This window comes from Neolamprologus brichardi, chromosome 16 (genome assembly GCF_056152115.1).
Source record: "Neolamprologus brichardi isolate AB-2024 chromosome 16, ASM5615211v1, whole genome shotgun sequence".
In the NCBI taxonomy this organism is placed as follows: Eukaryota; Metazoa; Chordata; class Actinopteri; order Cichliformes; family Cichlidae; genus Neolamprologus; species Neolamprologus brichardi.
The window spans coordinates 12,261,121-12,284,916 of NC_142119.1; the positions used below are offsets into that span (position 1 = coordinate 12,261,121).

Consider the following 23,796-nt stretch of genomic DNA (forward strand, 5'->3'; position numbering starts at 1 on the left):
AAAGTTATAGTTTTTACACAGCTGAATAAATGTCATGCAGACAACTGATTATCAGAAGTGTGAGATGCTCGAGAATATACTCTGGTGTCCTGTTATATTTTAGATAGCAAGGAGCAGACGGCTGAGTTTATTAAACTCCACCGAAACAATCTGCAAATTTCATTAAAATTTAATAAACTATCATCTTGTCTTTATTTTTAGTTAGCACATACCTTAAACACTTAAAGCTGCAAGCTAATGATAGTTATATAAGAGCAGATGCATGCTGGTGCAATAAGCTGTACGTTTTACGTCCAATGGATGCATAATCTGATTAGTCGACTAATTGCAAAAATAATTGGCGACTAGTCGACTATCAAAATAATCGTTTGTGGCAGCCCTATTGTTGAGTTGTAGCTGGTATAAAGCAAGTTCTGTAAAGCACTTTGAGTAATCAGGCAGAGTAGAAACGCTGTATAAGCACCAGTCAATTTACAATTTATTTTCTGTGATTGTTACCAGCTCAACAAGACTGTATTCTGTATGCCCAAATTCACAGTACACTCTGTTCAGTTCACTTACCATTTATTTTTGTCAGTTGAGTTACATTTAATTTATTTCAGCGGTTCCAAATGATACAATTTTTTTTCCGCCTTTATTTTACCCTCTCATGTACGCACCCAGTCATACTCATCAATCATTTGTCCTTAGTGACTGCAGCGCGGGCTATAGCGCATAATTTGTATATCCATTGTTTAAATACTGACTTTCCAGGTCCATATTTGGGCACAGAGCTGGTACTATGCAAAACAGGTCTAGAAGGTTTGAAAAAGATATCCCTTTGATAGTACGTGAGTCAACTGTGTCAGAACGTTACCTCCAATAAAGCTCATCTGGTGACCTAAGCATTGGTCGTATCGGTCCTTTATAGCCTCATAACGTCTCTGTAATATGCACAGGACAAACTGAACATCTACCTTACTGTTGTCAGTCGCACCCTTTAAACTCTTCATTGCTATCACCCTTTTATTTAGGCTGTTAGCTGCTATGATGCCCTCATCCTGAAAGCAGAGGGGAAAGTGGACCCTGACATTTTCTGCCAGCTTGGACACTTCAACCTTCTGCTGGAGGACTATTCTAAAGGTGAGAGACCAGAGTGTAGATGGCTCCCTGTTCCTGTCAAATCTGCTTCTTAGGATCCACTAAGACATCTTTTTTTTTTCCCAATAAAAATTTGACTTCACTCTCGTTTCTTTACTCTGCTTGAAAAAATGTTGATAATAAAATATTCAGATTAGGTCATTTGTGCTTTCCTGCTGGTAAGCGTTGAAGTGTAACAGAGGTAAATATCTTTAGCTTTTAACATTGTCACTAATTGTTTACATCATGTTGAGTATTTCCCTCTCTCTGCTTTATGTTCTTATATTTAGCATTATCTGCATACCAGAGGTACTTCAGTTCACAGTCGGACTACTGGAAGGTAAGTTTTCATGACTCTTATAAATAACACAGCCATTAAAAAGCTGTATTCATTTATTTATTTTTTAATTTGCTAGAACTGATTTTTTTCTGGGATACACAACATCCCCTATTACCGATTTTTCTACTGCTTTTGTTTTTGAGCTGGCAGAAAGGTACAGGTCAGCATCAGAAACGGTGCCTTAAATGCGCCGCAGGTACTGAGGGGCGGTAGAGGCTAACAACTGCTCAGATGCAAGAATGTTCAGCATGTCGTTGTCCTTAAACGGTGTGCACATACCAAACAATGCTTGACTGGTTGACAGTTAGCCTGTAAAATGCGCCTCCGCAACCTGCTTTAGATTATTCACTCCTAGTCCAGAGCCACTGCTAGAGTAGATACTGTGATTGACAGTTTGATATTAGTTTATAGAGCTTGGAGATTGGTAGTCATGTCAGTGTGAATATAGTGTGGATATTCTTTATTGCTGTTTAGTTATCCTGCTGAAACCTGAAGTGCATTCTCTGAATTGGATACAATACCAGGAAGATGGGGTGGATGGATGGAAGCATACAGTTAACTAAATGTAACAGTCTTGCAAAGACAGCAGCAAACATGATTTCATATAAACTGGCTTGATTACAGGGCATTTAGTCAGCAGTATTATGTTACCGTTTTGAAAGCTGAAGTTTACCAAATGTTGCCAGCTAGTTTTTTTTTTTTTATATCTGTGCAGAGACCAGAGTCACTTTGGAAATGCTGTAGCATGAAAGTTAAAGGCACCTTTCTACTGTTTGTTTTGAACTATCGCAATTCCGCTTTTCATAGCCTTTAAGAGGTCAGGGGATTTTGTTATTCTGTGCTGTGTCAAAGGTTTAAATGTGCATTGGTGGGAGACTTTGTTCCACCTCTAACTTGGGATTTTTTACTGTAGTCGCTTATTACTTAGGAAGAGACTGTAGCAGGACGACAACCTGCCTAAATTGCAGTTCCAGTGACATCCAATTTGCATCAAGAATAACCATAGCTTTACAGCAGTAACTAACTTACTACTGAATGGAATAAAATAAAGAAATAAGGCTAGTCAGCTAGTCTATAAGTAAGTAAGTAAAATTTATTTATATAGCACATTTCACAGATAAAAATCACAAAGTGCTTTACAATAAGATCAGACATACAAGTTAAAATTAATTAAAAGCCCGTTTGTATAAAAATGTCTTCAGCTGCTTTTTAAAGGAGTCAGTAGAGTCTAGAAAACAGTTACAATTTAATCAACAAGATAACTGATTTAACCAAGGTTAAACAGTGTCCCAGATCTGGCATGTGTGTTTTGCCACCATTAGTCACATAATTCAGGAAAGAAATTCTGTCTTAAATGTTGCTGAAATGTCTTTCTCATTGTGCTGTGCCTAACACTGGACACATGATGCTGCAGGTAGCACTAGCAGCCTTCTTTCCTTGTAGATTAGTGCCCACAATGTGGTTATTTAGTGTTCTGGTTCATATGTCGGTTTCTTTTGACAAAGTCTACACAAAACCATTCATTAACGGAGCAAAGTAATGCAGAATCAGTGGCTAGCAGGGAATCATCTGGATTACTTTACGTTTAGCTAGTTTCAAACTACCTATAACCACAACAAGTAAGAGAGAGAGATGCTGGTGTTTGGTTTCACTTCAGCACTGAAAGCGACCGAGCTAGAGAGAGATGGTGTAAGCATGTTCGCTGGAGCCTTAGGTCATATCAACTTACTTAATCACAGTTTTTGGCTAAAGAAAAACTATGTCTTTAAAGCCCAAAAGGTTGATTCTGTTCATCTGGACGTAGCATTTTCAGTAGGAGAAACATTTCGTCACTCATCCAAGTGACTTCTTCAGTCTCAGCTGACTGCAGGGTTCCCCAACCTTATAAACAGTACATTTGCACAATAACTGAAACCAGCCCACTGAATGGGCTGTGAGGTCAGTTCCTTGGTCATTAATATGAAAGACCACTGATTAATGGCCATGAGAACCATTCAGAGAGTTGGGGAATGGCTGCAATCACAGCAGTGTAAGATGGCGAAAGATGTTACCTTAGGCCTCCTCCTGGAGTCTAGATCAACAGAATCAACCTTTTGGGATTTACTTACCTGGATGACTGAGCATGCATCAAGATATGCCTGCAAAACAAGCTATCTTAGTGGTCCCATTAGCGGCCATTGCTCTGTTGCTAATGTGCAGTGTAGAACTGAATGAATAGACTTTAGATCGATTGGTATCAGAGCCAGTTTTTGAAGTCCGGATTGGACTGATATCCAGTCCAGCTACTGGATCGGTACATGCCCAGTTGAAAATTAGTCTCACTGTGTAATGAATCCCCTTTTGGGGATGCTCGTTTGTTTTTATTTTTTTACACTGCTATGCTACAAATGAACTACGTTTGTTATGATTTTGTTTTCTCCTATCATCACAACTTTTTCAGTATTTTGTTGCTAACTGCTTTGAAGCAAGTTCATAGCATGGCAGTTTTAAGCTTGTTTTTCTCCAGTGTGGTCATATGATTTGTTGTCTTTGTGCAGTTTTTTGGAAAGTGGAGCGGCTGTGCTGAGAGTTTGCACCTGTATTCTGTCTAAACTAAAAGCAATAAGGTTAAGTGAAGTGTCGTGCATCCTCTTAATTTAGCAGGACAATGCATAGCTTGTCCTGCTAAATTACAAGTGTATCATGCCTGGCATGAACTAGCACATTAACTTATTTGTATGGTTCAGGAGGATCACGGACAATATTGTGAGGGGAAAAGCAAACTTAATATGGTGAGAAAGAGGATCACAAAAGCACTTCAGGGGAAGGAGACAAAAAGTGCTCTATTTCTGTCTACCCCTCCACAATTACCTCATCCATAATCATGGTCCCCCATTGTGTAATTTGTTAGCTTAAACCCCAGATCAGTAGTTTTTTTTTTCCTTACAGCATTATTTGAACTTTAGTCAAATTGTCCAGTCATCTATGTTATGATGGTTTCCAGCCCGTGCTCTTCATGTGCTTCAGCACGCCCGTTAAACAGAGGTGTTGAGAGTTCGATTGTGATCAGACCTGACAGCTCCCTGCTTACAGCTCACCACAGTGAAGTGATAATGTAAGCTCGTAGTCTCGATTTTCCCCGCCCAGTGCCAGTCCCAACGAGACTGCCTCCCTTTAACAAAGCAAAAATAAATACTGTAACAGAAAGACAGTGTTTTATTTATGTAACAATGCATCGTTTGTGTGCCATGTATAGATTACTGCACTAATATGGGGGAAGGGAGACAATGACTCTTGACTGATTTTGGACATGAGTTAAACACAAAACCTGAACCAGATTTCCATATAAAAGGATCACTGAGATAGAAAGTTAGAAGCAACATGGGGTTAGATGCTATAGATGGTACAAAAAAAACGGTGGACCTGAGAAGTGAAGCCAAGGCAGAAGTGCCTTCAGTTGCCATTCTTTCAATGGTCATCCATCCATCTTCATCCGCTTTATCCGGGGCTGGGTCGTGGGGGCAGCAGCCTAAGCAGAGCATTTTGACATTTAAAAAAACAAATAAGAAGAAGGATTCAGGGCCCCAAAATTTAAAATGGAAAGCTTTTTTCTTTTTTTGGCTATTGTTTAGTGTGGTGCTACTTTCTCTCTTCTATCTTGCTCTCTGTTTCACCTCAGGGAAGAATTCATTTAAAGTGGTATTAAAGGCCTTGAAAAGTCATACATTTAACTAGTATTGAATGTACAGTGTATAAACATGTTTTCGTGCCATCAAGGTTATCCTTGCTAGCTCTTACTTTAGTGCTAAATTCTGTACAGTAAACAATGAGCTGAAAAACGTCTGTTTTGCTCTTAACAACAATTTTCCAACCTTTGGTTTTCTCCACAGAATGCTGCCTTTTTATATGGCCTTGGCATGGTTTACTTCCATTATAATGCATTTCAGTGGTAAGTACTTTCGGAAAAAAAAAACGTTTCTCATTGCATGTGTGATCTCTGCCAGTTTTATAATTGGTTTCTCCATGAACCAAGTGGGGATTTAAAAAAAAAATCCTTTTCCTTTGCTGTGTAACGGTCTGACCTTGTGGTAAATAAACACACGCTATGTCAACCCTACTTTGTGTGAAGACCAAGAAACTTGATAAAACCAGAACGGTTTCAGGGAAAGACAGAACAATTGTAAGGCAAGGTTCCCCTCTGGACTGAAGGCTGCCTTCGTGTATCAAGCTAATATGCAGATAAGAGTAAGAGAAATCCTTTTTTGAATTCCCAGTGCTCAATAGGCACTTGACATATTATTGTCAGGCATTAGTAGTGTGTGTGTGTTTGTTGAAGTATTGCTTTCCCAGCTATTGGAAGTACACTTTTCTGTGTTTATGTGATTTATATGCTGTTAACAGGCACTTTTTGTCATTAAATGTTTACATCTGTTGCACTAGAGAAACTTTGTGTGTAATGAATGATGTCTTTCTATTCCATTAAGTATTCCCAGTAAGCCAAGAGACACTGGCTGACCCTCAAGGTTGTGGAATTGGTGAAAGTTATCACCACCTCTGCCATTTAATTTTTTAAAAATTACACATGCTGGTAAAAATATTCTTGACTCTTTTTTTGCTTTCTTAAATCCTTTTAACCTAGGGCTGTTCGATATAACGATATATATCGGATGACGATATAAAAATGTCTATTGTTTCATTTTACGCTATCGTTTGTTTCGTGGTGTCGCAAAATAAACTGTTTACAGCAATATTTTTTCATCGTTTTGATGGTCACTGTAGTGGCTATATTAATTTCTTAAAGTTCTCTCTTTCTCTTATATTTTATATAACCACACTACGGACGGACAAGCGCCTGTTTTTATGCGTTGTGGTTAGCAACAACGACGGTAACAGCATTGCGTGTCCGCTTGTTTATTTTCCACATAAACCTTTCACAATAAAGCTCAAGATCCTGTTGAGACTTTTCAAAATAAACTGAATCACGTGAAAGAGCAGATTATTTATGGATGAGAATTAAAAAAGAGCCACCAGGTGCTAAAAAATAAACCTTAGACTCAAACGTTAGAACAGGCTTTTCCCCGCAGCACGCCATGTAATAAATACTCACCGTTACAACTTATGTCTAAAAATGTATAGTTTCATGCATTAAAACACTCGACTCCAGCTACATGACGCGCAGCTGGAAACACTTCCCGCAAGTCGAGCTGCCCGAGATTCACAGAATTTACAGAAAATGTTACATTTTTGTGATTTATATCGTTATCGGGACGATAGAATTCTTATATCGGGATATGAGATTTTGGTCATATCGCACAGCCCTAGCACAACAGACTTTCCACTTGTGTATCATGATTGTATAAAATCTTGGAGGCTAAGACTGTATTCAGATTGTTTTGTTCTGCTGCTGCCTGTGCTGGTGTTGATGTGCAAAGACGTGATGAGTGTTGACACTTATTGCTTTAGAATGTAGTAGATAAGTCTGTGATGTGAGTGTAGTCATTTTGCTGCACCGACCGAAGTCCCATCAAACAAATCTTGTAACCAGACTTGTGGAAACCAGGGGTGTAGCTTTCTTATATACCAGGCTGTAGAGGCTGACCTGCTGCTGTGTCTGTGCCTGTTACCTGTGGGCCTGTTGATTTTATTGCTTTCATAAGCTACACCAGCAGAACATCTTATTTTTTTCCCTTAGCCTAAGCCAAGCTTTTAAAGTTTGAAAACCTTCTTTAGTAAGTCTTTTACTACATTAGTGCTTTTTGCCCTGTAAGGGACCACCTTGTTCCTGGGTCTATTTCACTGAATCCCCATTGTAGAACTTTTACTTTGATTTAAGATCAAATACTTTTAAGTAATGTCCAGCATTTTTGTCTAATGACCAACCAATGTATTATCATTGGTTGGTCATTAGACAAAGGCCAATATTTCCTATCAAATTTAAAATTACGTTATACATTGCATTGCACCGGCTGCATATACACCTGTCAGGCTTTAGGATCAGAAATGACTACTCGTCTGTGCTCCATCAGTTTCAGGTTCAGGTTGGATTAGCCCTCTTACTTAGAAATACTATTGTCAATAACTGCAGTCCACACCAGTATAGTTGGAGTCCACTGGTGGGGAGTGAGACTCAGCAGCATGACAAGCCTTCCTGTTGGGAAACATAAGTGGGCTCCTTAGTAGTCCCTAACTCTCAAAACTGAAGGAATGGCTCAACAGCAAATCAGTAGTTGTCTTTGGATGTGTGAAAAAAATGCAAAGGAATAGAAAAAATCTGATTGGGTGGCTGTTACAGTATTTTCCTACTAATACAAACTTGGGTCAGCTCGGCTCGACTCGAGGGTATTCCATTAGGTGCTAGTATCTGGTACCCAGTACTCCATTTTTTAGTACTGGGATTCCAAGCGATCTGAAAATGTGACGTCAACAGACTGACGATGAGTCACATGAGCACATCTCTTTCACAAAATTCAAAACTCTAATTTTTAACACCGGGCAACTAGGGAAAGGGCTTCACCTGCATTAGGTGGTACTCAATTTTAATGGAAAAACGACCAAAAGGGGGATCGGGCCGAGCTTGTAAGGTACTATTGGAAAGGGCTATTAGTGTAGCCAAGAGACCTGCGCAGAAAAGTCTGTGTACAATAAAGAGGAAAAAGATTTTTATGTGAAGTTCTAAATGGTTAATCTAAGACTGCTTGCATGTTTCAAGTGATAAACTATGTCTGAGTTTGCTGAATTGCAGAGAATTTTTTGTCTGCACAGCCTGCATATTCATCCTTTGCCCTCTTGGTCACCATATGTAATTCCTTTCCTAAGTGCTTTCTGAGTCTCTCAGTGCAAACAGTGGTTGTAGAGCTGTACAGTCATGTTTCATTCACACTAAGATGAAACCATGGTTTTGACAGGTTTTTGAATCGGTTTGTTTAAAACGGCTGTGAGTGTTGGGGGATATTAATGGGGGAGGGGAGCATGTCATGTTGGGACCTCAAGGTCAGATTACGTCAACTTGAGCCGGAGGCCCAAAGGAATGCGGAGCTGTCAAACGGTGAATGTTACTTCACAGCGCTGTAGTTTTGCATATCCAGAGAGGGATGCTAGCCTATGAATCACAATCCTGTGATTCGTAGTGTTTATTAAAAATAAAAATAAATAAATAAAAAGAAAGCCACAATGGAAGGATAAGATATTAGGTCATAAATGCCATGCTAATTTTGATGTTGAAATAATGTTGGACATTCAATTTCAAATGGTCCCCAACCAGTAGCCATATTTCAGATGTGAACCTTTTTGTTGTTGAATGGTCTTTTCTAAAGGCCTGGGTCGCCCTCTGTTCATCCTTTGGCTCGAGTCTGCCTTATGCTGTGTGTCACAACCTATTTGGTAGAGCAGCTTCACTTTGGATTGTGCCATTTAGGGAGGGGAGGGTGAACACAGAGGGGAGGGAGAGAGGGAAGGCCCAGATAAACAGGGAGGAGGGAATGAGGGCAATGAGTTCAGTCAGGCTGCCGTTTGTGTGTGCGTGTATCTGTGTGTTGCACACAGTCAGCAGTGAGCTGAGTGCCCTGTCATACAGGAGAAGGGCTTCGTGCTGATATGCAGTTGCTATTGTTGTCATAGCTACACAGTGAGTGGCTTCAACTGGAAACTAGTATTTGTCTGTGTTTTAATGGGCTCTCATCTCTGTAGGTTAGTTTATTTCAATATGCTGAGAGATCGGTGCTGAAATGTTGAAAGGCTGCTGTCATGCTGGCAAATGAGCCACGGGGTGACCGTGGCTCAGGGGGTTGGGAAGCGTATCTGTAACCAGAAGGTCGCCGGTTCGATCCCCGGGCTCTCTGTTCTGGTCGTTGTGTCCTTGGGCGAGACACTTCACCTACTGCCTACTGGTGATGGCCAGAGGGGCCGATGGCGCGATATGGCAGCCTCGCTTCTGTCAGTCTGCCCCAGGGCAGCTGTGGCTACAACTGTAGCTGCCTCCACCAGTGTGTGAATGTGAGAGTGAATGAATAGTGGCATTGTAAAGCGCTTTGGGTGCCTTGAAAAGCGCTATATAAATGCAATCCATTATTATTATTATAAATTTACGATTGCTTTGACATACACTACACTTGTGAAGCCAGACCCGCCGATATAGACCAGATCCACTCTGCAGATGCTGTTATTGAATGACAGATTTTTAGCTTGCAGCAAAATGACAAGTGTTGAAGAGAAATTTGGGGACTTGAATTTTCAAACTGCTGAGCATACTGTCATCCTTAAATAATCGCTCTCAATTTTCTGCTGGCTGTGCTATATTTGACATTACAAGGACGGATTTGTTTAAAAAAAGGAGGGAGGGTTTGCATGTGCACTTTGCTTTTTTTTTACAGATAAAAACAAAATAATATAGAGGAAAGTCTATTTGCCTTTTTCTGGGCTGAACTGAGAAATTAGTTCAGCATTTTGCTGGCAACTAGGGACCAAGATATGAAGTCCTCTTGTTAGCTTTAATGGAACATTATACCATTGTCACGTCAAGTTTATGTGAACTGAAACCTGTTTCAGACTAGAGTAAAAAAAAGTAGGATGGCAAACTGTGCAACCAGGAAAAAACACTGGTAAATAAGCTTGGCTTTTGGGTTTGTTTGTTTGTTTGTTTTTTCTGTATAGGAACAGTTGCAAGTCAATGCAGTTACCCTCTGGGAGGCCAGAGGCTGAGTGCCCTCTGCTCTGGGCGCCCAACTTTGGTCGCAAGGCAACTGCTCAGCCTCTGGGTGGGAAGTCAGTAGATTGATGAAGGTTTGCTGTTAATTGCCGTCTAATCTATAAATGCAGACAAGTTGCCAACAAATTTTAATCAGTGGTTTGCTCAATCACATATGGAACAGCACAAACCTGAGTTACTGTTTGGGCACTGAAAAGCATGTCTTATTTTGTGCCAATGTGTGTTATAGTTGCCTCTTGGACTGTTTATTTGGAATGAGAGGGAAAGATGTTACCAGAACAAGTGTGTAATTGGCACGGCTGCATGGCTTAAAGCTTTAGCTCTCTTCTGTCGCTCTTTCCTCAGTGTTTATAGCCGAGTCCCACATGTTCCTGCTCCACAATGACGCTGGTATTTTACTGAAACAGTAGAAGTAAACTCAACTTAATGGAAGGAGGAGAATTCTAATGCAAGACACATACAAGGATTGAGCTTACTTTCTCTCTCTCTCTCTCTCTCTCTCTCTCTCTCTCTTTTTTTTTTAATTATAGTGAGCAGAGCAAGTTCCAGTGTGTCTGAATGTTACAAAAGGGTCAGTGTTAGTTAAATTAATATGCAGAATATTCCAAGTCGTGTGCTTTCCTCTTCAGACACTCGAAGTCAGACACAACAATACAAAAGTATAATCTGTAAGAATTAAACGCCCTCTCCACTTAGCCAGCTGTGCCACTCAACTTCGATGTTTAATATGACATAATGGCAAGATGTTGTTAAAGAAAGAAAGAGTTAATGTTACACCGCAGTAGATTCCTAAGAAAGCACTCTACTTTGATGGAGGATTTATTTATTTTATTTTGTAAGTCTGCAGTTACCTTGAGAGTTAATAAATATGTATAATTACTCTGCATCTGTAGCATGTTTCACACAATCACCATGGACTGCAAGTTCTAAGTGTGCAGTGAATGATGGTTGGGTTAGGGTCGAGTTTTTTTCACTTAGCTGCTTTTCTTGGCTCGTCACAACAGTTGCATCATCATTTGCAAAGCCAATAAACTTTGCATGACATTTTATCAGAGATCCTCTCACAGCAAGGCTTTCTAACTGTAGGATGTGAGACTGCAGCCCCAGTGCATAGCATCAGTTAGGTTTCACACACTGTAGAAAACCCCTGATTAACCATATTTGTACACCCGGCACAGTAAGAGCATCTTCATTAACATGCGGACTGCTTGGAACTGACAATTAATAATGTTTTGTTCTTCTAAACATTGTATATGTCAGGTGTTTCACATGGATTTCAGGGTTATATGGAGGAACAGTTTGCAATAAAGCAACTCTAAGGTCAAATCCTGCGCTCCACTCGAGTCTCAGTCCTCAAGCCTTCACTCAGTTACCAACTACCGACTTTAAACAGAAGTGTTTACACTTGTATCATATTTACAGATTCCTCTTCAGCCTTGTTACCTGCTCCCTGACTTTTGGTCTTGGTGCAATGCTTGTAGTTTGCTGCGTCTTTACTTGTTTAGAAATAAATAAGTTCAAAGTTTTCCCTGTTTAGATCTGGCCCAGCCTGAGGGAGTTGATTCTGCACGGTCCAATGCTGGCAAGTCTGTCCCTGGCCCAGGGTACAGCTCTGCAGGTCGGATGTAGGCGGGAACAGATTTGAGATTGCAGTGTTATCACAAACAGATTGCATGTAGAGTGCTTAACAAATGTGTTAAACCACATGTCATAAGTGCCAACTTGTTCCTGAACTGATTCAGAGAAAAACCACTCCCAAAAAACCGTGGTAGCCGACCGACTCGGTCTTATTGCTGTTTTATCCCCATTCTATCGCCATATTGACACACCAGTGTTGATTTGAAGACGGGCAAGTTGACGACAAGTGGTCTCAGACCCTGGTCCCTGACTTTGAAGCCACAATCTACAATTTAAACATGGTGTCAGACTATGTTAACTGTTCATCTGCACATTTTTATACAATTTCTTCAGATTTACTGCAGATTTTTATTTGTGTAAAAACAAACAGCGGTGGATGGAGCAGCTACAAAGTTTTGCTTTTCTTTACATCAGAGTTTTTGATCGGGTGTTTCGATGAAGGACTCCCGCTTGCCTTTTTCCACTAAAGGCATTAATGGTGATCACAGGAACATCACTGCTGTTTACGACACTAGAAACACGTTTTTCTTTCACTTTACCCGAGCTCACCAGCTCGGTAATGGCTCCGCCTCTTTGCTCTTTATGGTGTGTAAGCATACTCTGGGTCCACGTTAAACTGTGCCAGCATCATCACTACTGCTGTTATGTTATCAGTGTTTTTGTTTAAAACTGGGGCCTGTGTGGGCTTAATGTTGTCAGACCTTTTATTCACACGCTGCTCCTAAACACATTTATACTGAAGGTCCATTTTTAGTCGCACATGCGCGTGAAACCCTCATGTTTACATCATTTAACACATTGGCGCAATACAGAACCATGCGGTAACCGAAGCATCAAAGCAAAGTTTGTGTTGAGAAATTTTTTTTAATAATCGAGTTCTTGGAATTACTCAATGAAATGTTGTAGCCCTGAAATGGTTTCTTTACCTACAAGTTATGCTTCTATATGTATGCAAACATGTACCAGCTCAAGTGAGACGCCTCTGGCTCCCACCAGACCACTTGCCATGAAAAATCATCTTATGAATATAGTAAGCTAACAAAGTGCACATAACTACATCTTTACTGTAGTGATGATTGCCTCCACATAGTTGACCCTATTGCGAACTTTGCAAGCAAGCAAAGAGGAAAAAAATGTACTTTTGGGAAAAGACACATGCGTGAAGCCCACATGGAACCATGTGTATCATAGATTTGGGCTGGTAGATACCAATGTACAGTAGTGTCTGCAGCATCTAGAAGAATAATGGGAAGATACTAGGGAAGACACTGTCCACTGACCATAAAGGCTACAGTACAATATACTGATACACTGCTGAAGCCATTTTATTTAATTGAAGTAAACAAATTGCCTGCAGCTATTTGTACAGTGAAATGATTACAATTTTTTTTTCTGTTGTAAAAGTAGCATCAAGCCTTATCTGGGCTACCTCAACCTGGATAATGTTTCGCAACACTAGAATAGATTACAGCTTAGCAGCTGTTATGTAATGTATGGGTTAAGTTGCACAGTTGCATCTTGCTGCCTTAAATGGCTAATATTAGGTCCTCATCCCTTATCTCAACCGAATTTCCGAGATGGTTTTCCAAATGGGATTTCACTCATTTTCCAAGTTTTTTTTCTTTTTTCTTTTCAAAGTAGCATTTACACTTATCTGGTTACCTTGGAGATTTTTATACTCCATATTATTACCTTATTATCATTATTATTATTATTATTGATTGGTAGTGTAGTAAAGTGTCCACATGGGCTATATTGGCATATTTTATTAGGTTAATTGTTTGTATTCATTTCTGTTCGTATTAATCCTCCTATTTTCGTGGTCTTTTTCCAGGGCAATCAAGGCATTCCAGGAGGTGCTTTACATCGATCCCAGTTTCTCAAGAGCTAAAGAGATTCATCTGAGACTGGGATTCATGTTTAAAGTCAACACAGACTACGAGTCAAGCTTAAAGGTAAATTCAATTCAATTTCAATTTCAGTTCAGTTTTATTTATATAGCGCCAAATCACAACAACAGTCGCCTCAAGGTGCTTTATATTGTAAGGTACACCCTACAATAAAAGATACAGAGAAAAACCCAACAATCAAATGAGCAAGCTCTTTGGCGACAGTGGGAAGGAAAAACTCCCTTTTAACAGAAAGAAACCTCCAGCAGAACCAGTCTCAAGGAGGAGCACCCAACTGATGCGACCGGTTGGGGTGAGAGAAGGAAGACAGGATAAAGACATGCTGTGGAAGAGAGACAGAGGTTAATAACAGATATGATTCAATGCAGAGAGGTCTATTAACACATAGTGAGTGAGAAAGGTGACTGAAAAGGAAAAACTCAATGCATCATGGGAGTTCCCCAGCAGCCTATGCCTATTGCAGCATAACTAAGGGAGGGTTCAGGGTCACCTGATCCAGCCCTAACTATATGCTTTAGCAAAAAGGAATGTTTGAAGCCTAATCTTAAAAGTAGAGATAGTGTCTGTAAATCTAAATAGATATGAAGTCTGAGACAGAATCCAGTCTGTGTTTTAAGGATTTTATTTCAGTGGTGTCATATCTTCCACCTTCCATGTATTTTCACTGAGATGGTAAAATATGTTGGACTGAACTGAAGCATGCATGCACAGATAAAATAGGTGATCTGAGGTTGCTATACTCAGGCTGCAGAACAATGTCCAACTTAATAGGATGCACTGTAGAGGACTACTGAACAGATGTTGTCTCACACATTTTAATAATGAAGTTACTGATTTCAGTTGGAATACTCTAAATATCTTGAACTATCCATCACAAAGGACTTGGGGTGACAACTCTGGCTGTGGTCTGACGTGATTTTTATAAATGTAGTCAGAAGTAAAGCCATAGGGAAGCAGGCGAGCTATCTTATCTTGTAATGTTGTCATAACAACCTTATCAGCTAATATTGGAGGGATACTGGAAGCATTTGCTATTGTGGGTGTTTATGAAGTGTATTATACAGTCTTACTTTGTTTCTTGCACATCTAAAGGTTCTGCACCCACAGCTGATAGAAGTGCAGCTAGAACAAATATATACATTTTGACTCGAGTCATCAGCAGAGTGTCCTTGCCTGATGAGAGTGCTGGAACAATTGAATCATTTTGCATTCATGCCACTTAAGTTTCATGAATTCCGATGTACAGTCACAGATAAGAGCCTTTTAACTTTTTAGATAATTCTGACCTCCCTAGTCCTTTGGATCAACACAGGCTGCAGGATCATCTGTCCCGTGTGCCTGTAATCCTCGGACACTTGTGAGTTGTCAAGACAGTAACAAAAGGAAAAAGGCATTCTGACTTTTAGCTGCTGATCTGTTGTCGGGAATCCCTTTGGGGATTGATTGCTATCTGATCCTAGGCTTTGTCCTGTTTCAGACGTTATGTCACAGGAGTTTGTAATAAGCAGTAGTATGCACTAGCATACTTATGCCAGTGCACTACAGAAGTTTAGACAAGCCAACTGGATATTACAAGTTATACAAAAGTAATATTTATTACACTGCCATCGCAGAGGATTTTATTCATGGAAATAAAAGTTCAAATAACCAGAACTAAGAATAGAAAACTAACTAAGAAAAGATTAAATTCCAATAAGTTACAAGTAAGTGTCTATTGCAGCAATAGGTGCATCAGTGTATAATCAGTGTTTAACACTCTGAATGACCACAGTCAGAAAATAGCAGGGGAAACACTGCAGTAATATTCTTCCAGACTTACAGAATATGAAGTTCATACATAGGGCTGTTCGATATAACGATATATATCGGATGACAATATAAAAACGTCTATCGTTTCATTTTACGCTATCGTATGTTTCGTGGTGTCGCAAAATAAACTGTTTACGGCAATATTTTTTTTCATCGTTTTGATGGTCACTGTAGTGGCTATATTAATTTCTTAAAGTTCTCTCTTTCACTTATATTTAATATAACCACACTACGGATGGACAAGCGCCTGTTTTTATGGGTTGTCGTTAGCAACAACGACGGTAAAACCATCGCATGTCCGCTTGTTTATTTTCCACATAAACCTTAGACAATAAAGCTCAAGATCCTGTTGAGACTTTTCAAAATAAACGGAATCACGTGAAGAAGTATGCAGAGTATTTACGGATGAGAAGTAAAAAAGAGCCACCAGGTGCTAAAAAAATAAACCTTAGACTCAAACGTTAGAACAGGCTTTTCCCCAGAGCATCCCGTGTAATAAATACTCACAAAGAAAACGGCGGCCGTTAAAACCTATGTCTAAAAATGTGTAGTTTCATTCATTGGTTAAAAATACTCGACTCCAGTTACACGACGCCCAGCTGGAAACACTTCACCTACCTGAGATTCACAGAATTTACAGAAAATATAAAAATTTTTGTGATTTATATATCGATAGATGTTTTATATCGGGATATGAGATTTTGGTCATATCGCACAGCCCTATTCATACATTACTAAATCTTTTGGGGAAGGTATAATAAGTGCCAGACACACAAACTCAGAAACATATCGCTGTGATCTCAGTCAGCAGCACAGGAGCTCCTCTCCTCTGATGCCCATGGAGGATCTAGAAGGAAAAAGGTCGAGGTGGTCACATTTTCTTAAAAACAAAGTCTTAAAAGTAAGTTGTGAGTTAGTGTTGCCTGATCTCCCTGACTTTCTTTTTTTCAGTCAGACTAAGTAACCTAGTTTGAATGTGAGTAGAAATCCTGCCGAAACATGTTTGAGCTGTATGGTTCAGAGGTCTATGAATTCAAATAAATTTGTCATTGATAGAAAAAAGCTGAAACATACACATTTAAACAATTCTCTCTCCAAAGAAAACACACTGACATCAGATTAACAGATAAGATGACACAAGAGGAAGTGATGTAAATATGTGCATGTAATCAGCAAGGTGAATTACATTTCCAGAACAATACCGACAGTCCTGTATATGTGCAAGAAACGAAGTGTGCAACACTCGGAGTTTAAGATCCATGACACGTGTCTTAACTATATCAAGCAAATATTCTGTATTGGTTAATGGTGAAAGAAGTATTTCCTAAAGCTTGACATTTTCAGTTTACAGTTTATTACCAAAGGTTTTAAGAGTTTATACACATGGTGCTCTGTGGAGCTAACTAGGCTGCACGCGTTGCACGTCTTCACTCTGTGTTGGAGGCCACCCCTCCCTGTTTGTTCTGGCTCGCTGCCAACACATATACACACACAACTGCCCCACTTATCTAAAGGGAGGGGTGGTCTCTCACGCAGAGGAGCTGAGATTGAATAAATGTAAGAAACAGAAATGAGAAAGGAATCAGAAACTGTTTTCTGTAGTAAATGCATGCAGAAGGGAGAGGGAGGGAATGTAGAAATGGACTTTCATGAAGGATGCATGTTTCAAGGCGCAGAGCATCAAGTGACTGAGATGCCTTGAGTTTCTAAGAACACATTGCAATGTGAATCACTGCATGTAACTGCACCAAACTTGGAGTTCACATACAGCGCAGACAATTTCACCCCATTAGTGTCTGCTAATGTGGTTAATGAGAGAAGAGGAAATGATTTGGCCCCAGTGTGCTTTAAATTGAGGTTATATGAGTTGGCTGCTTCTGTAGAGCTGCATAGCCATAGAGAAGAGCTTTGAGCTGAGAAAGAGAGGTGAGATTTGGGTTGGGTGAGGGAGGGGGGATGTAGAGGTGGTGTTTCCCTGCCTGTTCCAAGCTTTGAGGTATTGTGTGTCATCTCTCGGCACTCTCCACCGCAGCCGTCTGCTGAATAGTAATCAGTGACACCAGGATAGAAGAGGGGGAAGGAGGTGGCGTGAGAGAGGGAGGGAGAGAGACAAAAAGAAAGATTGCAAAGAGACAGAGAGAGAGAGTGAGGAAAGCGAGACATGGGGAGGGAGGTGGAATGCCAAGCTGACAATCCTGCTGCATTATCGGCCTGATGGTAGAGCAAGTGTGAAAGGGAAGGAGGGAAAGGATAGAAGAGGCTGAGGCGGAGATCTACTGGAGGATGCTGTGGGGTTCCATGAGGAGTGTGATGTGAAAGCGATCTAGGTAAAAGCATTTGTCTTTGCCTCTGTTGCTTGACTTTGACATTAAAGCATGTGGATGCAGTAGGAGTGTCTGGTGTTTAGTGGCTCGTAGCGCTGTTTAAAAGGGAGTTTGTCCTAAGCAGGGTCCTCTGTGTGTGTCTGCGGGCGTGCGCATGCATGTGTAAGTGTGTGTGACGCTCCACTGGCCCAGGGTGAAGCATGCAAAGAAAGATCCAGCTGGACGGCTCTTGATTTTTATCTGGCTGACATTGACCGTCTGTGCGGCTGCTGTCGCTCCAAGACAGCGGGCGCCTCCTTTTTATGTGTGTGCCTGTGCTTATAGCTGTCTTTTTCCCCAGCATGGACCGCTGATACCGGTGTTTGCCTTTAAGGTTAAAGCAAGAAATCCTCTTTGATTTGACCAGTTCAGCAACAGCAGCAGTACAGTTTGTTCCAAAAGTGTGCGTGCCATTGAAAGAAGTTCAAGGTTTTGGGATTTTCCTTGTGCTCAGGTGCTGACAGGTTTTACTGACCCAGATTCTAGTGGTGCCTTTTTAAATGCACATAGCATCATTTGGGACTGCATAGGGTTACAGTGCAGCAACCCTAGGGACTGAAAAAGGCTCCAGTGATTCGTCCAAATAATCGATGGCATCAACTATAAAAATTAATTGATGGGGGAATTTTATTGTCGATGCATCATATCATAAATTTATTTTTGTAACTGCAATACACTACAGGAAGCTATAGGGCAGTATCGCCTATATCATCTGCCGAGACTGCAGACAATACTAATGAAGAAGAACGTAGCGCGAACGGCAAAACAGGAGGACGGAAGAAAATGGAAACTGAGATTTTAAACAAAAGTTATTTGCGGAGTGTGCAAACTGGCACTTTCCTTCCACGACAGGACTACTGCTGTGCACGAGCATTTAAAACGCCGGCACCCTGGAGCTGTGACGTCAGCTCTGAATGCTTCAGTTTTAGGGAGTTTAGTGCATTGCGTTAATACTTTATGTTCAAATTTGTCCAGTAATGTTGATGTTAGATTACCTATTGGAACCTTCTCATGCATGATGCTTGCTAAGCAAACACCATTTCAGTTTTGTTAGCTAAACAGTGAAATGCGATAATGTAGCTACTCCGGTATTGTTTTTGTTTTTTTCTCACATTATTATTAGTGTTTATTCTGAATAGTAATTAGTACAAGTTTCTGGGTCATTATTTTATTTTGCTGTGGGCCGAGACAACACAGTGATATTCACAGGTGGGAAGACTTGACTATGTGAAACACTGGAGCCTAGAAGAGGAGGTTTACCCACTGGAAGTGGAGATAAGCATAAGTGAAATGATCGTTGACTAATTGAAGAAAAATTGGCAGATTAGTTAACTACCGAAATGAACTGCAATGAAAACTGTCACCTTGAAGCCACTTATAGACAGGACATCTTGCTGGAATTTACATTTCACTTTCTCGTATAATGAACTTGAATACAGTTAAAATTACAGCAATGTGTCAGCAACATCTGGGCATTTTGTGGAAGAACTAAAGGGAGTCCGAGAAGGCCAGAAGAGCTGTGTGACTTGGGCTAATCAGTTCAGTGACCCCATATAGAAGGCATTTCCTGGTACTGTGCCACGCCTTGGCCTCTGCAGACATCTGCCTTACCCAGAAACCCTAGTTCAGATGATGGAATTGGATGCCATTAATAGCCTGCCACTTGATATCAGCGTCTCATTTTGAGGACAAGTTGGACAGGAGAAAGGAGGGGTGAGAATTGTGCCTTAGCTTTTCCAGCTCTCAGTGTCCTCTCTTGTTGCAGTGGCAGGAGTTCATTTATGGTTTATTAGGAATGCTGGGGATTTGGGTAATGCACATTAGTTGGAGAAGAATAGAAATTTCTCCACGATTTCCTTAAAAGTATCACTCCTGTGCTCTGTGCTCTCGGAAAAAACTAGGTTAAATAGTTTTTGTTTGTTTGTTTGTTTTTAATCTTGTCACAGAGATGTTTGATTTGTGTGAATTTGCTTTCACACTAAAATGATTTCATTTTTTTCCCCTCTCTGCAGCATTTTCAGCTGGCTTTGATCGACTCCAAACTCTGCACTTTGTCCAAAGCTGAAAGTAAGTATAGGTGCTATAATTGTTCCAGCCAACCAATCACACGCTACAACGTAAAGTATGATCACATATGACGTGCCGTGTTGCTAGTGGTATGTAACACATATTGTAAGGGCATAGGAATATTTCTACAGAGCAGATTTTTTTCTCTCTCTTTCTGTTGCTGTTTCCCTGCTGACTCTGCCCAAGACTGGGGTTGCCTAGGAGACAGCACAAGGAGAGAGAGCGAGCTGGAAGTGCTTTCAAGCACATTGCAGATACACACTGTGATTTCAGATTACATGTACACTCTGGGGAAAGTGTCCTACTCCCCCTCCCATCTGTGCTCCATAGTGCTAGCAGTCTGTACCCACTGAGCTTCATGGATCCATTATCTATCTTAATTTCTCTCTTTGTTTTTGGGTTTTTTTTTTTTTGTTTTATTTCACAAATTTCTAATTTCTAATTTCTCTTCTTTTTTACCCCCACAGTTCAGTTCCACATCGCTCATTTATATGAGATCCAGGTAAGCAATCAATAAATGTGGGCCAAACAATTTCATATTGTACTCAATTAATATAGCACTATGCACCTGCTATAACTTTATATTGATTTAACAATTTCTCTGACAAGGGAAGACCTTCAGTGTAATCCAGCCTTTTTAAGAACTCAGATACTGCGGCTTATAAGAACAACTGTACTGTTTATTCATAAGTATAAAATAATTCTATTATTTAAAAAAAATGCCCATTATGATGAACAACACCAGTAATATAAAGCTTTAACTTCTAACTATTATTGTTTGGCTCAAAGGCTGCTGGGAATGATTCAGGGCATATATAGGTACATTACACCCCTACTTTGTACTAGACCACTGGTGTAGATGAGTTACTATATCTAGGTACTGTTTTTATTTACATGTATCTGTCCCTTTGCCTTGTTTAGACCAAGTTTGAATATGTTAATGCACTCCTCAGTATGGCATCATGAAAATATGCTGCACTGGGGGTAGAGCAGGTTATTTACTAAGTGGAAGGTTGTTGGATCGATCCCTGGCTACTCAAGGGACAGATCCCAAGTTGATGCATCCATTAGAGTGTAAATGTGTGTATGTCAGGTAGAAAGCACTTAGGCATAGAAAAAAAGGGGTTTTTTTTGAATGGGTGAATGAGGCATGTTGTACAAAGCGCTTTGGGTGCTCAGGTAGAGTAGAAAAGCGCTATATAAGAACCATTACTGTTACTATCATGTTGAAACAACATGATCAGGACCTGTTGGAAAATGTGTCATTTAACTACAGAACAGTGTTTTGTACAAGTATTATCTAAAACTAAATGACTCTAAATGTCAGATCTTGTAGGTAATGGCAGGGCTTCATTACCAACAATCCCCCCCCCCCCGCAATTCTTCAGTTGTAGTAGTTCCAAATGCAGCTGTTCATTTGGTTGTATTTGCCTTCAGGCTTAATGACAATCATTAGTCGACACAGGAAGGAACATTAAAGAATCTCTCTCGCTTGTGTGCACAAGTGTCAGTGTTTGCCCAGAGGTGTTTTTATTGTGTGCAGACAGGAAGAGTCTAGAGCCAGACTGTGTATGTGCATGGTCTGCACATACACAATCTGGTGGGTTGGTTTTTAAAAGGCTATTTTAGACCTGATAAGAGAAGATTCTGTGCATGCACTGACATTACTCTACCTGATGATCTAGACAAAAGGTCAGTAAGCTCACTAAGTTAAAACAAACCCTTGGTTCACCAGCAGGCAGCTCAGATTTCCCGAAAATAGAAAGCGTTCCTTTTTGTTAAAGCACACAAACATTTTAGTGCAGACACACACACCTGCCAGACTTGTTGAGTCTGCCAGACTTGTTGAGTCTGGCAGGCCTGTGCTCTTTCACACTGACCCTCCCCCGTGTGTTTGTCTGTGTATGGAAGGACAATATGAGTGTGAGGAGGTCTTTAAAGTCTTTGTCTGTCTAGATAGAACCCTAAAACACTGGCTTTCGTGTCTGGCTTAAACAACCCCCATGTCTACTTCTCTTGCTTGTCCTCCTCTTCCTGTTCTCCCCGCAGAAGAAATACAGAGCAGCGAAGGAAGCGTATGAAAGTCTGTTGCAGACGGAAAATCTTCCTGCACAAGTGAAGGCGACCACACTGCAACAACTTGGTGAGTGACCTTTGCTGATGTAGGCCAATGCTCATGTCCACATATGAAATGTACCGGATTAAACTGGCTGAAAGTATCTTCAGGTTTTGGCACTCAGATCACAAACTGCTTTGCATGCAGTGAAGTGGTTTTCAGATAGGCCCATAATATATTCAGACAGAGCTAGAGACATGTATTGCAAATGAGCTTAGATTGGTTAATATTGCGCTGTGTGGCATTGGTTCTTGCTGCACACTTTCCCCCATACAAATCAACATTGATTAAGTGATGACTTGCATTATCTTGTGGGCTAATACTCCTTTTTTTTAGATATTAAATCCTAGAGCCAGTCTTGTTCTGGTCATCTGGTCAGTGTTCCTGGCTATAGCTCAGGCTCAGGTATAGCAGGTCATCTACTGATCGGAAGGTTGGTGGTTCGATTCCCGGCTTCCCCTATTCTGCATGCCCATTTACCATCCTGCAAAGAATGGGGGAAAAAAACCATCTGCAACCAGTGAATGCTATAATCGTTGTATTTTTACATCAAATGTTGTAATAAGTGGATTTTTATCTAGTTTGATTAAATAATTCTGGCTTTATTTACTCAGGCATTGGTTTCTGTGTGTGTGTGTGTGTGTGTGTGTGTGTGTGTGTGTGTGTGTGTGTGTGTGTCAGTATTAATCAAAAAATTCATACATTTATATAAAAAAAAATTGAAAGGACCACACACGTTGTGATGTTGGTAAATTTTTTATATACACTTGCTGTATTACCTATACCTATTTAACTGCTTGTTAATGCAGATATCTAATCAGTGAGTCACAGAATAGCAACTTGTTGTTATTCTGACAAGAACAAGATGACTTATTGTAGTCCAAACTGAGCATCAGAATGGGGAAGGAAGATGATTTTAGTGATTTTGAACATGGCATGGTTGTTGGTGCCAGGAGGACTGGTCTGGTAGGAACTATCCAGTGAGCAGCAGTTATCTACGTTCATGCCAGAAGTCAGAGAAGAATGGCCAGAATGTTTTGAATTAATAGAAAGACAGCAGTAACTCGGGATAAGCAACCAAGGCAGGAATGCACAACATGTTGAACCTTGAAGCAGATGGGCTACAGCAGCAGACGACCACAACAGAAACTGACAGTATACTTTGCACAGGTTCACCAAAATACCAAGATAACCAAGGTAGTGAGGTGCACAGATTAGTTTGTTTGGTGTGTTTGGCTTAGTATGTTTGTATATAGTTGTGGTAACCGCTGTTGTACCTATCAGGACTTGCTGGAAATTGGTTTTTGGCGAAAACTTCCCATTACAGATGATTTACGATGCTTGCAATAGCCTTGCCAAACTAGTGAGACCACTAGGAATTGCCATAGATTGCTGTCAAGTAGGGGTGGGCGATATAAACAATATATGATAGAAACTATATAAATTTGGCCAACGATAGAGATTTTGACTATACCGCTCTATCGCGATAGCGCATGTTGATGATGTCATCAAGCTGCACTTGTTTTGGTCGAAAGCATCGCAGCGGCTTCAACCATTATCATCTGCAAATTATGCCAGGCGACAGTCATAGCAAAGAGATGAAGCACTTTTGAAATACGGGGAAAGCCAAAAACTGCGCTTCCTCCACTTCCGGAACATTGATTCATTAATGTTGAATTCTCTCGCAGCTGCTCTATTCCCATGTTGTTGCAGTATATTAATAACTAACCTTGTATTGTGGATGAATAATC

The 23,796-nt window shown here is 40.3% G+C and overlaps 1 protein-coding gene across 3 annotated transcripts in view; it reads left to right on the forward strand.

The window, feature by feature from the left end:
• Positions 1-23,796, forward strand: part of kdm6a (lysine (K)-specific demethylase 6A) — a 45,357-nt gene that overhangs the window by 4,064 nt on the left and 17,497 nt on the right. For 2 of the 3 annotated variants that reach the window (XM_087830191.1, XM_006805966.3), the window contains exons 3-9: positions 1,014-1,122; positions 1,410-1,459; positions 5,329-5,387; positions 13,615-13,735; positions 19,875-19,929; positions 20,397-20,431; positions 21,979-22,072. In XM_087830191.1, coding sequence (XP_087686317.1) covers positions 1,014-1,122; positions 1,410-1,459; positions 5,329-5,387; positions 13,615-13,735; positions 19,875-19,929; positions 20,397-20,431; positions 21,979-22,072 — 523 coding nt within the window. Of the gene's footprint in view, positions 1-1,013; positions 1,123-1,409; positions 1,460-5,328; positions 5,388-13,614; positions 13,736-17,549; positions 17,827-19,874; positions 19,930-20,396; positions 20,432-21,978; positions 22,073-23,796 lie in introns of those variants that run through there. The other variant, XM_035914405.2, reaches the window with a different exon arrangement.